The sequence below is a fragment of the Eretmochelys imbricata genome, chromosome 11 (genome assembly GCF_965152235.1).
Source record: "Eretmochelys imbricata isolate rEreImb1 chromosome 11, rEreImb1.hap1, whole genome shotgun sequence".
Taxonomy (NCBI): Eukaryota; Metazoa; Chordata; order Testudines; family Cheloniidae; genus Eretmochelys; species Eretmochelys imbricata.
In genome coordinates, this window is record NC_135582.1 from 28476380 (window position 1) to 28491851 (window position 15472).

A 15472-nucleotide genomic window follows, 5' to 3' on the forward strand; every position below is an offset into this window, starting at 1 on the left:
ATCTCACCATCAGGATTGCGAGCGGGGAGTGGTGTGGAAATTGTGCAACATGCAGATAAGATCCCGGCTTCCTAACGACCTCTCCCGAAGAAAGAGAGCGAGCTTGCCCCGGGCAGGAGGGAGAGGAGAAAGCCAGCATGAAGGTTGAAGTCGATCATTTCCACGGCCAGTGCTAGAGGGAGACCTAGATCTGTGCAACTCGCTTCCCCGTGGCTGTTTGGTTTGGGGCCGGGGGGGACACCGGATCGGGCTCAGCCGGGGAGGAGGGGAAGGGGTGTGTGGGGAGGGGGGTGGTGGAGAAGGAATAACGGAGAGAGAGGCTGTGCGGTGCATTGCACACGGACTGAGCGAGGGGAAGAGCAGGAAAAATCGCCCCTCTCCGCGGAAGGGCCATCGCCATGGGCAATGCCGGGAGCATGGATTCTCAGCAGACGGACTTCAGGGCTCACAACATGCCTCTCAAGCTGCCAATGCCCGAGCCAGGTGAACTGGAGGAGAGATTTGCCGTCGTCCTGGTGAGTGCCTGCCTTCCCCAGCGCGATCCGCCCAGAGCACACCGGAGCCCCACGGCGGGGCGGGCTGGGGGGCTCTGCCTTCGTCTCCATCCCCTTCCCCCGGCCGGGACTCCCTGGGGAGGCGGTGGGGGAGGTTGTGTGTGTGTAGGGGGGAGATCGAAGCTACCAGTCCCTGGGGATTTCAGCTTCCATTTCCAGGGCTCAGTCCCTGTCTCGGATGTGTAGGAAGGAGCCAGACTGCCGTAGGAGCCGCTCACCCATTGTCTGCAGGGAAGCGGGGCACCGGCTGGGCTGTTTGCTCCCAGGTGCTGCCGGGGGGCTCCGCTTGCACCCTGTCCCGCCCCCCCCCCCCGGCTTTGTACCCGAGAGAGGCGGCCCATGTGGCTCGGAAGTGGCGGCTGTGGGGGGCGAGGCAGGCTCTGGCCAAGTTAGTGCGGGAAACGCGGCCGTTCAGTTACCAGACCCCTGGTTTAAAGGCCGAGACGGAGCGATCTGCATCTGGTTCGCTGGCGGGACACAATAGCCATAGCGCGGGGCGGCTTGCGGCGCGCGGAGCGGGGGGAGTCGCTGAGGCGGAAGCAAGGCGTGAAAGAGTTCGGAACCAGCGCTCTGGCGCCGGGAGCCTTCCTCCCGGAGCAGAAAGGACGTGGCTGCCTGCCGGTGCTTATTGGGGCTTGCACTCAAGGCATACGGCAGCTTCTCTTTCCCACTTCAGACCCGCTCCTGATCCGCGTCTCTTTCCTTTGTAAAGCAGCCACCTTTTCCGTCTGTTCCGCCTGCACAGGTTTCGGAGACATTTCTGAACCGTGGCCATTCAGTCAGTCGCTGAGATGCGGGGGGCGTGGTGTCTCTGGCTGCCTCCGTGAAGGGGGTTGGATTAACTCTAGCCCCAGGACTGGGCAGGCCAGATTCTGATCCCGTTCACACCAGTATAAACCACGGCTGCTGCTGGCTGTTATACAGCTGGTGTACGTGAATTAGGAATCTTGCCCTGTGCGTGTGAGACCCGAAAAGTGTTTCAGGAGCGTGCAAAAGGCTGACCAGATTCGGGCTACGTAGCCTTCCACAGTGATGGTCTTGTCTGTTCTCAGATAGTGGGATCACTAGCATTTCAGTACAAACGCAGTGTTAACAGATAAAAAGAATCGGATTAAATGACCTACCACGTGTGTTACCAATTTGCTCTTTGCAGTGAAAGCTATACTAAGGTGTTCACAGTTCAAATATTTTGTGAAATCTTTTCTGGGCAATAAAAGGGTAACTGAGAGTGCATTGCCATTTACTTGCAAAGGTTGTATGTTGTGTTGTGTTGTTTGCTATACCACGATCAGTTCTGTTTCCCTGTCTCTGAACGGTATAATTTGTTATGGAAATCAGCATTTGTAGCAATAGTTTTCTTCTACCTAGGTTCAAGTCCAGCTAAAAGCACTAATGTGGTATTGAGGGAACAGACTACTTTGCATTTGTCTTTACTTGCCTCTCTAATTTTGTGAATGTTAATCCCCTATCCTGCTAGATGGTGCCCTAGGAAATACAATATGTAATAATTATCATTACTCTCATACTGTGTGCCCTTATAGAAGTCTATAGTGTGTGCCACATATGTGACTTACCTTCACAATGTAAAGTTCTTTCTCACTAGGTACATTCCCATTATGTGGTTTCTATCTGGACTTCATCTGGTAATGTCTTTAAAGTCCAAAAAAGCACTCTGGCATGCAGAGTGTGAGAGCTAAAGAGAGAGTGAACACAATCTATTTTGTTGTAGAAGTCACAGTAAGAAATGAATTCTGTTCATCTGAGATGATCAGTTTTTCATCATATTTAGAGATTTCAGTATTGTAGTCCATTAATAGCATATGCCTTGGGTTAATCTTTAAGAAATGATTGACAGGTTAGTGAAGGTGTGAAGTGTTTTGTTAATTCTGAATTTCCCAATCACAAATTAAGAAAATGTATGTGTATTTTTTTCTGAATGAGTTAAAAAAACATTAACAAACCGAATGTAAAATACTTGGTGGGCCTGTGCATTTGTATGTCTGTCTACAGGTTAAGAAGAAGTTATGTGGTGCATTCACTTTCCTTAGAGTTTGCAGTTTCTAGAAATCCCAGCGTGCTGCCTGGGGACGGACCAAGAGAGGGGTCTGGATGAAACAAAAATTCCAAAATATATTGAAGTAAAATGCAAAAATCAAACACTCAGCCCTTCCATGGAACACATACATAAGTATTTACATTTCTTGCTATTTCTGGTGCTGATTTTACATTACTTTTGGCTGTTAAACAGAACAGATAAGCGTATCTCTCGTAATATCAGTATTTCTTTATCTGCATAGTATACGTGGTTCAGTATTTGAAATCAAATTCCCAGGACAGCCTTCAAGGAATGGTCATAACTTCTGTTGATGTTATATAGTATGCTCTAGGAAAAGTGCATATTTTGTTTCATATTTAAATATTTTGAGTAGATTATACAGATCAACAAAAATATTGCAATTCTTACGTGTGAAAATGATTTCCTTGTATACCATGAAGACCCTGACACACAAAGAGGAAAGAGAGGAATTTATACAAGAAAATATGTATACCGTAACCTGAATTCATGCTAAATATTAATTTATAGTCACACTCTAGTCGAGACTAACCTTCTCTTGTGAAATACTTCCTGGTGTTGGAGGAACAGTTCTTAGACTTAAAGTGATAGGTGTTTAGGCTATTTCTGGTTAGACCCAGTCAGATTATCATGGCTGAGAAAAGAATAAGCCTATTCAAGTAGGAACCCCACTGATATACCAAATGGCAAGGTGTTATGATTATTAGACATATTAAGGGAGCCTGATTCAGCTCTCACTTTTACTAGTGCAAATCAGGAATAACTTTATTGAACTCATGGGAGTAACACTGATGTACCATGTGTGAGAGATCAGAATCAAGCCTACTATGCCTAAACCTATCCAGAAGACTAAATCTGAATCAGTTTATGTCAATGGTCTAGAAGAAAAACTGCTTTTGAATTATAATCAATGGCAGAATTAGTTTGTGAAAGGAGTAGACAGTGTGTGAGAATGCCATATGTGTTACATGCTTTTAATGCAACCATATAGGCTTGATCCAGCACTCCTATGAAAGTAAACAGCAGTCTTGCCATTCACTTGAGTAGGAGCAGGGGATATATGTTAGCTGGATTGTAGATACACTGCAAGTGTCAAAGGCCCAATCCTGCAGCCTTTACTCCTGGGGGTGGCATATAGTATGTGCTCTGACTGGAGTAGTCTGGTGATGACAAGCCTGCTCCTCTGAGAAAAGGCTGCAAAGCTGGGCCCAAAATTTAAGAGGCTCACAGGCCACTGTTGGAACAGGAACAAAAAAGTTGCCCCAATGACTTGGTATTTACAAATGTGTCATGATGATTGGTATTCATCACAACTGCTAAGAAACAGTTTGACAACTTCATAAAAGGAAAGCCTTTGTGTCATTCATCTCTTCTCCCTGTCCCTCAGTCCTTCATGGCTTGTTCTCAGAGTGTTTCACTTTGTGATCCACCCATCCAAACACCATAATCTGAGAGTTATGGTGATAGAGTGAGTGTGAAAGAAATAGTATCCTTTAAAAAAAAGGGGGGGGGGGGGAGAGAATATAAGGATAAGAGATTTATTCTGAGAAATAAGACAAAATGGACACGGTAAGGCCTAAATCTGACCTTCTTTACAAGTTATATGTAGGGATCAGTCTAGCATTCCTTGCACCCCTAAACTCCCACTGTAGTCATAAAAGGGCTTGCTGATCATGTCAATATCATTTTTAATGTAAATGAAATTAGCAGAACTGTTTTTGACATTGCACAGAACAGCGTTCATTGCAATCACTGCTATTTGTGTGTATGCAACAACATCCTGAACAATTCTTCTCTGTTCTTGTGTGCAAGCAGTGATGTCATATGTACAAGAATTCTTCCATTCAGATCCAAAAAAGGGACCTTAAGTTTTACTTTTCTGTCCTCAAGCAAAATCTGAGTAGAGAGCCACAGAGATGGAAAAACATTGAGACCATGTGTGTTCATGATCGAAAGCACAAGACCACATTTTTCATGCAAGTGTTCTCTTCATTCTCTCCCTTTGAAATGTTTTCTCCCAAATAACCTACCAAACAGTAATGTGGTCTGTTCTGCATATGGACGAACAGTGGCATGGATAGAGTGGTGCATATGTGGCAAACAGGTGTACCAGCTGGCATTTGCTAACTTGCTAACAACTACCTATTTGAGGAGGGGTCACCCACAGAATAGTTTCTCGTACTGCCTCTTTGGTTAGCCTCATTCTCTGTGGTTTGAGGAATATAATTTCAAAGAGGTGATGAATTACCTGGGAAATGGTCCAGACTCTCTACTTTAATTAAAAAAACAACAACAAAAAACCAAACCAACACTGCCTGCACGAGGTAGGTTTCTTTAGTGTGTCACTGTGCTGCCAGCACCACTGAAGATGTATTGTGAGTACGGGCTGGATGGTGCACAATTGAGATAGAAATTAATATTTTCTCCAGGATTGGCTGCATCACACTTTTCTGTTCCTACTACAGTGAAACCTGGAGAGTCTTCCCGGCTCTGTAGTACAGACTTTTCTTTGTAGAACTAGTATTCTAGTGATACAAGGCACCGAGGGCATGATTATACTGCAAAAATAAAAAAAAAAACAAAAACCCCAAACCCTGCAGCAGCTTGTCTCAGAGCTCAGATCTACAGACTCAGGATAATGGGGCTTGCACTACAGTGCTAAATATTGCAGCCCAGCTTGGGCTCTGAGGGTGTGTCTACATTGCAATTAGAAACTCATGGCTGGCCCGTGCCAGCTTACTAGGGCTTGCAGGGCTTGGGCTAAGGGGCTGTTTAATTGCAGTGTAGACATTTGGGCTCAGGCTACAGCCCAAGCCCTGGGACCCTCTCGCCTCACAGGCTCCTAGAGCATGGGCTCCAGTCTGAATATCTATACCAGAATTAAACAGCCCCTTAGCCTGAGTCCCGCAAGCCCAAGTCAGCTGGCATAGGTCAGCCATGGGTTTTTAATTGCAGTGTAGAAATACCCTGAGACATCCCCCGTCTGGGTTTCAGAGCCCAGGCTCCAGCCCAAGTGGGAATGTCTGCATTGCTATTTGCTATTTTTAGCTCTGTACATGCGTCCGCTGAGCCCTAGTCTGTAGACCCAGATGTCTGAGATTTACTGGGGAAGCTTTTTTTTCCAGGGAAGGGGGCAGTGTAGATGTACCTAGAGTGAGCTTTTGACATCCTGTTTATTTGCGCGTGGGCACACATATACACACACACTCATGCTCTTTCTCTCCATCAATATAATCAAATCTATTTTAGATTTTTCTGTGTCACCTATGAGCATACTATCTGAGCTCAGACTTTGGTAGTGAAAAATGGTCCCAACTATTCATAAACTCTTTAGCACTGTCATGAACTTCACTCACTGCTAAAGGCACCTGCTCTGGGTTGCTGTGGGAATTAGCTCTTTCCAGGTGCTGCGCCCTCGTCTCAGTCTCTTTACTCATCCTGTCTCAACCTGTAGCCCCTCTCACTCCAAACACACTTCTTTCTCCTAGGGAATAACTGCAGACTATTTCCCCTGCAACTCCTTTCAGCTCCTGGGCTTTATACGGGCCCTTCCTGTTCCTGTCCAACTAAACCTCATTTAATCAATCCCTGCTGCCTGGCTCCTCCCTCCAGGTGTAGCCTCGGGACTTAATTGGTCCACTTGGCCACCTTAACCCTTTTGAGCCTGGTGTGGGATGGACACCCCATTGCAAACACCTAGAACTTCTAGTAGTTTTGCAAAGCATTGTCTAACAACTTTGCGTGCTGCAGTTTTTGAGATTGACGATATGAATGGGCTTCCACTGGTTTTACTATTGTGCAGTGTGCCTCCTAGTGTAGATTGCTTTCACTAGCTGGGGACAATAGTTAGCTGCCCTGTTGTTCCAGGAAGACATTTCATGTGACGGGATATATGTAACATGCAAACTGAGGAGAAGAAGGTAGAAGATAAAGATTTAGCCTTCTTCTTGAGAGAGAGCAAGCGTTTATTTTCGTGTCTGTATCTGCAAGCAGAGTGGTGTTTATTTTACCCTTCATCAAGTGATGTAGTTGACGTTTATATGTATTTTGCCCTTTCAGTGGGATGCCTGAAATAATCATAGAAATGTAGGGCTGGAAAGGACTTGAGAAGTCTTCAACTCCAGCTCCCTGTGCTGAGGCAGGACAAGTAAACCTAGACTATCTCTGACAGGTGTTTATCTAACCTGTTCTTAAAAACCTACAACGATGGGGATTCCACAGCCTCCCTTGGACGTCTATTCCAGAGCTTAACTACTCTTTTATATTTAGAAAGTTTTTCTTAATAGCTGACCTTGCTGCAGATTAAGCTCATTACTGCTTGTCCTACCTTCAGTGGACATGGAGAGCTTTGGTTTCAATAATGGCTCCTTTGGTTTCAAACTCACTTTTAAGCAAGAAGTACGTATGCCAGGAAAATGGCAGCACGATGCTATTGCCTACATTATCATCACCGGCTTCCTAAGTGGCCAGTGGAAGATGCCAACTAAAGTGGCAACCAGATTCCAGCTGATCATGTGCTTGCCATGACAGGCACAGCCTCTCAAGCATATGGGAACCTCCTGCTTCAGCAGATACTTCAACAAGTTTTTTTTTCCTTTGACATCATGAGCCAAGTGTTCACAAATCTAAGGAGCCGCCACTCATTTATTTTGAATAGGAAGCCATTGACCCGCATGTTTAACCAGTATGTAGAGCAACCGTGCTGTATGTGTTTATAGCCACCATCCTTCCAGTACTATTGTCTGATACAGTGAATTCAGGGTTTGGAGACCTGGGGATAAAAGCTATACTTCCAGATGGAGCTTACAACAGGGTGGTCCTTCTCTAAACCTTTAACAGTGGTGCATGTTTATAGATGACACATGGTGTGGAGGAGACGGTCAGGGCAGAGTTGGCAGACTGTATTGTTGTCTAATGAGCTGTGATTGACATCATTTGACTGTTGGCTCACATATCTGTTGGGATGTTAACATGAAACATCCCCTGGCCCTCTTCATATTACAAATGAATGTTGTGTGCCTGGTTCCTTAGAGCCAGTGAAAGCCCTGTTTTGAAGAACTATGAGAAGGAAGTGGGGTGGGGTTGGGGGTGGGGGTGTGGGGGGGACCCAAAGCCACTGTCATTAAAGCTTTTCTGGAAACTGCATCCAGGGCACCATCATTCTGCATAGCAGCTCTACAATGTTCTTATTCTACACATACGCAGGTGGGTGATTGGGGCTCAAAACTGTTCCCATTGAAGGCAGTGAGAGGTTTGCCATTAACTTCTATGAAAGCAGGCTTTTTCCATCAGTATTTCCCTCTTCACACTGAACTTCTGCATGTAATCTGTAGTCCGTGCCTCAGTTTCTCTATCTGTACACTGTGTAATGAAACACCTTCCTTACAGGACTGTTTGTAAAGTGTTTTGGAAGTTTTGGATACAAGCGCTATGAAAGTCCAATGCCCTTATTTATTTATTTATTTATTTATTTAATAGTGCTTAGGATCACTTTTGGTCTCAGTCTCTAAGCTTTTATCAGCTCTTCTATCCTTCACTTTACAAAATATACGGATGTAGGGGTCTGCAGTTCACTAAACTTGGTAGTGACACAGGTAACTTCTTCAAGGTGTTTAATTCTTGTCATTTCACCAAGAGTTGGGGCTGAACGAATTCCTGGCATAGCTGTTGAATTCAGTAGAATTCCCCAAAGGATGAATTTTGAAGTGGGCTATTTAGGGCTTCATTCACAAAGAAACGTAGGCCTGGAATATTGTGTGCAATTCTGGTCATCCCCAGCTCAAAAAAGATACGTTAGCATCGGAAAAGGTGCAGAGAAGGGTAACAAAAATGATTAGGGGTATGACACAGCTTCCATATGAAGTGCGATTAAAAAGACTGGGCCTGTTCAGCTTGGAAGAGAGACGACCACGGAGGGATATGAGGGAGGTCTATAAAATCATGACTGGTGTGGAGAAATTGGTTAAGGACGTGTTATTTACCCTTTCACGTTTCAGAAGAACCAGTGATCACACAATGACATTAATAGGTGGCAGGTTTAAAACAAACATAAGGAAGTATTTCACACAACTCACAGTCAACCTGTGGAACTCGTTGCCAGGGGATGCTGGGAAGGCGAAAAGTATAACTTGGTTCAAAAAAGAATTAGATAAATTCATGGAGGATAGGTCCATCAGTCGTGATTAGTCAAGATGGTCAGGGATGCAACCACATGCTCTGGGTGTCCCTAAACCTCCAGCTGCCAGGCTGGGACTGGACAACAGGGGATGGATCACTTGATAATTGCCCTGTTCTGTTAATTCTCCCCAAACTCATCTGACACTGGCCACTCTGGGAAGACAGGATACTGGGCTAGATGGACCATTGGTCTGACCCAGTATGGTTGTTTTTACGTTCTTATGATGCTGAGCAGTTTGGACAGGACTCTGCCAGGTCCCAGATGAGTGCCCTAGCCACTGGGCTATAGGATATTCTGATGTGGGTCTCCCTCAGTCTCTCCTTATTGAAGCTGTTGCACTGTGGTTTAAATACTGAAAGAATCACTGGGCTATAGACGGCAAGCAAGTGTGAGAATGACTCTGTAGGCTTGTGGTTAGAGCACTAACGTGGGAAAGTCAGGATCCAGTCCCCCTGCTCCAGTGATTTAAAAAAAAATATTTATCCAAAGTGGAACAGCTTCAACAGGAGTGACTGAGGGACCCTCCCGCTCCCCCCTCCCAAGAGGCTGTAGATCAGGATAGTCCCTGAGAGGTGATAGATCCCCATTCAAATCTCTTCTTCCCCTTGGGCAAAGTGGGGACTTCAGCCAGGGCTCTCCCACATCCCAGGTGGGTATCCTAATGATTGGTCTAAAAGTTATGAGCCAGGGACTCCTCTTGGCTGTTTTGTGTAAGCTCATGTATCGGAGTGAGTTTGGTGGAGAAACGCCTATCTTCCCCCATTAGTGCATCGTTCTGGGGCTTAGGTGTCCGCATTCCTGACGTGGGACTGCAGTGCACATGCTTACAGGCAGAAATATAGGTGTCTAAGCAGCTTTTACTGCAAAAATTCAGGTGCTGTGATTTTAGGCACCTACAGGATTGGGGGTGGGGTGGGGTTTTGAATCCCAGTGGGGCCTGATTCTGGAATTTAGTCATCTAAAGTGACAGTTAGATGCCTAAGACTTTTTGTGACTCCAGGGCTTAGTGGTATGATTGTGATATAGGGACTGAGTCTGATTGCACTCATATATAGCCAGTGTAACTCTGCTGAAGTTATCAGAGATATGCTAGGTTGAAACCAGTATCAGTTCAGCCCCATAGTATAATAGAATTATAAAAATTACACATGGAAAACCCATTAGCTTTTGTTGGTCAGACCCCTTGCAATGCTAATGTGAGACAATTTCTTCCAGACCATTTTTAAATTGTTCAAGCAATGACACTTCCATCTCTTTCTTTGAGGAAATTGTCTAATAGATCTCACCATTAGAAAATTTATTTCTGATAATCAGTGTAAATTAATAGGTTGAAATAAAACTGCATGGTAACACATCTGTCAAACTGGCTTGTATATCATTCGACAGTGTTTTTAAGTTTTACTACATATATGTCACTTAAAAAGACATTAATCCTTTTGAGTATCTGAAATAAAGGAATACTCCAAAGAATATTTGGCTAACTAGCGTGTTTGAGATTCATAGCCCTTAAATGAATTGCAGTGTCTGAAAACCTGAAAGGTTTTTAAAATATGCAGGCTGATGTGTATGCATGTATTTTTCTCTTGGTAGCATATTTCCATATCAAATAATCGCCTTAATTTATTGGGCTTTACTGATGAAGGTATGAACCCATTCTGTCAAACTGCATGTGTCACTTGCTCTTGCCTTTAGTAAGCTCAGAATAGCCTGAAAGAAAATGATAGGCTTGTTCTAAAAGACCTAGATGGAAAGGGTTATTGTATGGTGCCCACATTAGCAGGGCTGAATCCATACATCACAAGTCATTCCTCTAAGAATATCCATTTTGGCAGTATTCTAGAATAAGACAAGCTCGGGTGTGAGTGGTTTTGTCCATGTCTAGTCAACATGCTGACACACAAGGGGATTTCTAATGGGTGCAGAAAACTCAGAGCCTGATCTTGCAAACCCACAGTCGCATGATGATGTTGCTAATTATGATGATTTTTTTCTGTTTACAGTAGTCAGGTTGTGCGAGGCACTGTACAAGTACATAATAAAAAGTCTCAGACAACAGGTGGATATAACAAACAGCATGCCTTGTGTAACAGGGTCCTGCACTTAGGACGGAAGAATCCAATGCACCGATACAGACTAGGGACCGAATGGCTAGGCAGCAGTTCTGCGGAAAAGGACCTAGGGGTGACAGTGGACGAGAAGCTGGATATGAGTCAGCAGTGTGCCCTTGTTGCCAAGAAGGCCAATGGCATTTTGGGATGTATACGTAGGGGCATAGCGAGCAGATCGAGGGACGTGATCGTCCCCCTCTATTCAACATTGGTGAGGCCTCATCTGGAGTACTGTGTCCAGTTTTGGGCCCCACACTACAAGAAGGATGTGGATAAATTGGAGAGAGTCCAGCGAAGGGCAACAAAAATGATTAGGGGTCTAGAACACATGACTTATGAGGAGAGGCTGAGGGAGCTGGGATTGTTTAGCCTGCAGAAGAGAAGAATGAGGGGGGATTTGATAGCTGCTTTCAACTACCTGAAAGGGGGTTCCAAAGAGGATGGCTCTAGACTGTTCTCAATGGTAGCAGATGACAGAACGAGGAGTAATGGCCTCAAGTTGTAGTGGGGGAGGTTTAGATTGGATATTAGGAAAAACTTTTTCACTAAGAGGGTGGTGAAACACTGGAATGCGTTGCCTAGGGAGGTGGTGGAATCTCCTTCCTTGGAAGTTTTTAAGGTCAGGCTTGACAAAGCCCTGGCTGGGATGATTTAACTGGGAATTGGTCCTGCTTCGAGCAGGGGGTTGGACTAGATGACCTTCAGGGGTCCCTTCCAACCCTGATATTCTATGATTCTATGATTCTATGATTCTAACAGGGTTATGGGTGGTCCTTATTCTGACAAGATGACCGATTGGTTTATCTTAGTCCTTAAAGACCAGACTGTATCTCCCTTACTCCGTCAATGTTCACATAGGTGACAAAATCTGGGCCTAAGAGGCTACGTGAAGACTGATGCTGTATATAATACAATTGTTATTTTTATTTTTCATTTAACAATAAATAGATTTTTCAAAATACAGAAACCGCTGCTCAGCCTTAACTATGGTGCTGTTACAGCATTAGGGATGCTGCTGAATCATTCATGATTACAAAAAGGTTGCTCTGTTCTCCAGTAAATAACAAACACATAACTGATCCCCATTCCCCAAATACATAACCGAAACACCTCATCTTCTCAATTCGTCTGTGTGTAGTGTCCACGAACCTTTTTCTTTTCTTCTTTTAGATCTTGTCCAAAATGTGCAAGAAACAGCACTGTTTAAACATGACTGTTGCTAACCTGATTATAGTATGGGACGGAGAATATTTTCCCCCTGTGGAACATATTAGCCAAGCCATGCTATAGTTTTCCACTCAAGTAAGGATTGTGGTATGGTTTTATAACTCAGTTCTTAGAAGAAAAAACCTATATCCCCACTAGTCAGGAAATTTGTATCTGAACTGTTCCTGAGGTCCAAGATGGTTTTCTTTTCAAAAAGTTTACTACCCAGTAAACTTAAAATAGTGACTTCCAAAAATTCCCAAATATAAGGGGGGGTGACCACACCCCACCTCTGATTTTATTCTTCCTCCACCAGCTGCTAGGATGACTTATACCTCCATGTCTGGGTTGGGGAAGGAGAAACTACATTAAGAGATAAGGGATTATACTTTTGACGAAGGGGAGTAGAAAGGGCACCCATAGTAATCCTGTGGTCCCACTTGGGGGCTTAATTTAGAAGCATAGAGAAGGTTGGAAAAATCATCAGGAGCATGCTTCTCTCAAAATATTATTTCTGAATGATAAAGTAGATAAAAATAACGAGGTGGTGTTTAACTTGAGCAACCATTATACACGCAGCTGGTATTGTTACTGGTGTATTTGATTTGTTAATGTTTAACAGCCAAATGGAGAACTGTGCAGGACCTCTTTATGACGTTCATTCCATTAGAGAGAGAGTGACTGACTCCTTAGTGCCATACACCAGGGACTTGAACTAGTTCCCACTGAAGCCAAGGGAAGTTTTGCCATTAACTTCAAAGTGAACAAGATTAGACAGCATATAAAAATTCTGAATATTACTGAGATTGCATCTCTTGAAAGATGTCATAATTGAGCTTCCTCAGTGTAGAATTGGGCTACACTATCCTTGTAGGTGGTAATGGGCATTTTTAATTACTACAGAGGTAAAAGGAAGGGGTGGTGCTGTGGGGGGGCGTCTATTATTTCATTGGATGTTTTCTCCCTTATTGCTTATGTGAATTATTGGCTTTAATCCTATGAGGTGCTGCATTCCTCCTGCAAGGTGCTGAGAATCCACAACTCCACTGCCTTCAGTCTCAGCACCTTGCAGAATTGGGCCCTACATGTATGAATTTCTCTATGTCTTTACCCTTTACATTTCCCCATGTGAAGGATATTCACATGAGTAAGGTTTTGCAAGACTGGGTCCCAAAGCGTTAAGATGCATTTTGTTCAGAGAATAGAAAAAAGTAAACAATCAAACAACTTCCCTCCCTCGATTTGAACTCTGCTTTCTATTTGCTTCTACTTAGGTTCTGGTACAGTTTTGCTCTGTTCTGTGATGGATGTAGATTATCGGAGAAGCTGTGCAGTGAGTTCAAATCATTTTTCAATAAAGTAGCTGGCGATGGTTACACACACTAATTGTTACCCTGTGTTTTGACTTATATGAAAAGTTGTTAAAAATGCTATTTGGCTGTTGTGCAGTGGGATTTTTATTTTTATTTTTTTTTGGTCAATGTTTGGACTCCATATGTTCCTCACAGTCACACTGGTGGCATGATTTGCATTGTTTCAGACCAACAGCGGAGCTGGTTTGAACCGAGTCCTAGCCATTCGTAGTAAGGAAAACTGTTCCACACGTCTTCCTCCCTCCTCTCTAATCTAATCATGGGGGCCGATCCTGCTCCTACTGAAACCAGTATTAGTTTTTCCCTTGAGTTCAAAGGGAGCCATTTCAGGCCCATAATTTCAATATTTCAATTTTACTCAAAGGGAACGTGTGTTCCAACAGGAATTGTCAGCTTCTTTCTTATCCTTTATGCTCTTAAAAATATCTCAGGGAAAGCTGTGCTCTGAACAACACCCATGTTGTCTTCAATTGGGGTGTAAGGGACATAACTGAAAGACAAATCTGACAAACTGTCTTCAGTGCTGATTTTTAAAAAACCCCTCTAGCTTGAGATTTTGCTTTTCAGAATTTCGGCACATTTCCAACATTGTCAGTGGCTGCAATTAATTATAATTCAACAACAGAAACATGAGAGTGAATATGATATCCTTTTAATTTTATTGTAACTAGGAATTCCTAGTATTGACTTTAACAATAAAATACGTTTGCTCATCCAACCCCACTCCTAATCTGCCTGCATTGTTTAATGATTGCTTCACAGCATCAGCCTCCAGAGCATGAAGGACAAGGAGGGAGTGGCACTGAGAATTTAGAAGCAGGCCAGTATTATGGTAGCTTTTTGTTACAGTGACTACTGTTAATTCTTTATGCCGGATGAGAAGGTTGCATCCCAAAACTGGCTTGTAACACAGACTTGGGACGTGTGGCAGGGAAATAAATCTCTCCATTTAGGCTGCAGAGACAGCACAAGGTGCTGTTAGCAGTTAATAAGACCACTCAGAAGTATTTACAGTCCTTTACAGGATGCTGGTTGTCAACAATGCCTGGTGGCACTCCAAGTGTTAATTGTCCAGGGAAGTGTGTAGTAGATGAGGGTAAATGAACTGTCCCCTTTGCAGCTAAACAGGGAGCTTCAGAGATTAAAGGGACACTTTAAATTTGAGTTTAAAATAGTCAGTTTTTAAAAACTCAAGTTTCCAATAGAATTCCTTTTAAATAACATGGGCTGGAATTTTTAAGTAATTCCTTTAAAAAAATAAAACTCTTTCGGCTCCTCTGCTTATATTTATAAGTCTCTGTTTCCAGCAGAGGACCATGGGTGAGCCTGAAAGTAACATCAACCCTGCTCAGTCTTATCCCTTTTTTCCCTTCCCCTTCCACTCAGTGCACATCTGCCTGCTTCCTCTTCAGTTTCAAATCCGTTTTGCGCAGTGGTTCCTGCTGAAAACCCTGTTGAAGAGTTTGGCATGCCCCTAAATCCTGATATCTTCATGTTCCTTCTTGCATAAACCAGAAACTGAAACTAACTCTCAGCAAAATAGAGAAATTGACAAATGACAAGGTCCTGATCCAGCAAAGCACTTAAGTGTAGCATCTGAATAGTTACACTGAAGTCAAGTTAAGAACATTCTTAGAGGCTTTGCTGAATCGGAACAAAGTGCTGTCAAATGCAAAGCAAACACATTGCAAAAAAGAGAGAAACTTTTTTGCCCCCATACTCTTTCAGATATAGTACCCCTGAAGGGTTATATGTAACAATAGAAGGTAAACGTACATACACAACATGATGTATGATGGGCTTAAGACAATAGTCTGAAATGTTTTCACACTGGAAAAATATATTTTCTTTTTTTTATTGATGTTTGGAAAAATAAAGCTTAAAATTAGCTGAGTAGCAAAACTGCACATTATCTTTTATAACAGGGAAAGTTTTAAAACATGCATCCAGCCATCTGATTTTAGAGCTATCAAGACAGG

At 43.5% G+C, this 15472-nt stretch overlaps 1 protein-coding gene across 3 annotated transcripts in view; it reads left to right on the forward strand.

Annotated features, from left to right (window-relative positions):
• Nucleotides 1-398: 398 nt before the first annotated feature.
• The window catches only part of FMNL2 (formin like 2), a 263378-nt gene continuing 248304 nt past the window's right edge, over nt 399-15472 (forward strand). For all 3 annotated transcript variants that reach the window (XM_077829846.1, XM_077829845.1, XM_077829847.1), the window contains exon 1: nt 399-515. In XM_077829846.1, the coding sequence (XP_077685972.1) occupies nt 399-515 (117 nt within the window). The remainder of the gene's footprint in view (nt 516-15472) is intronic.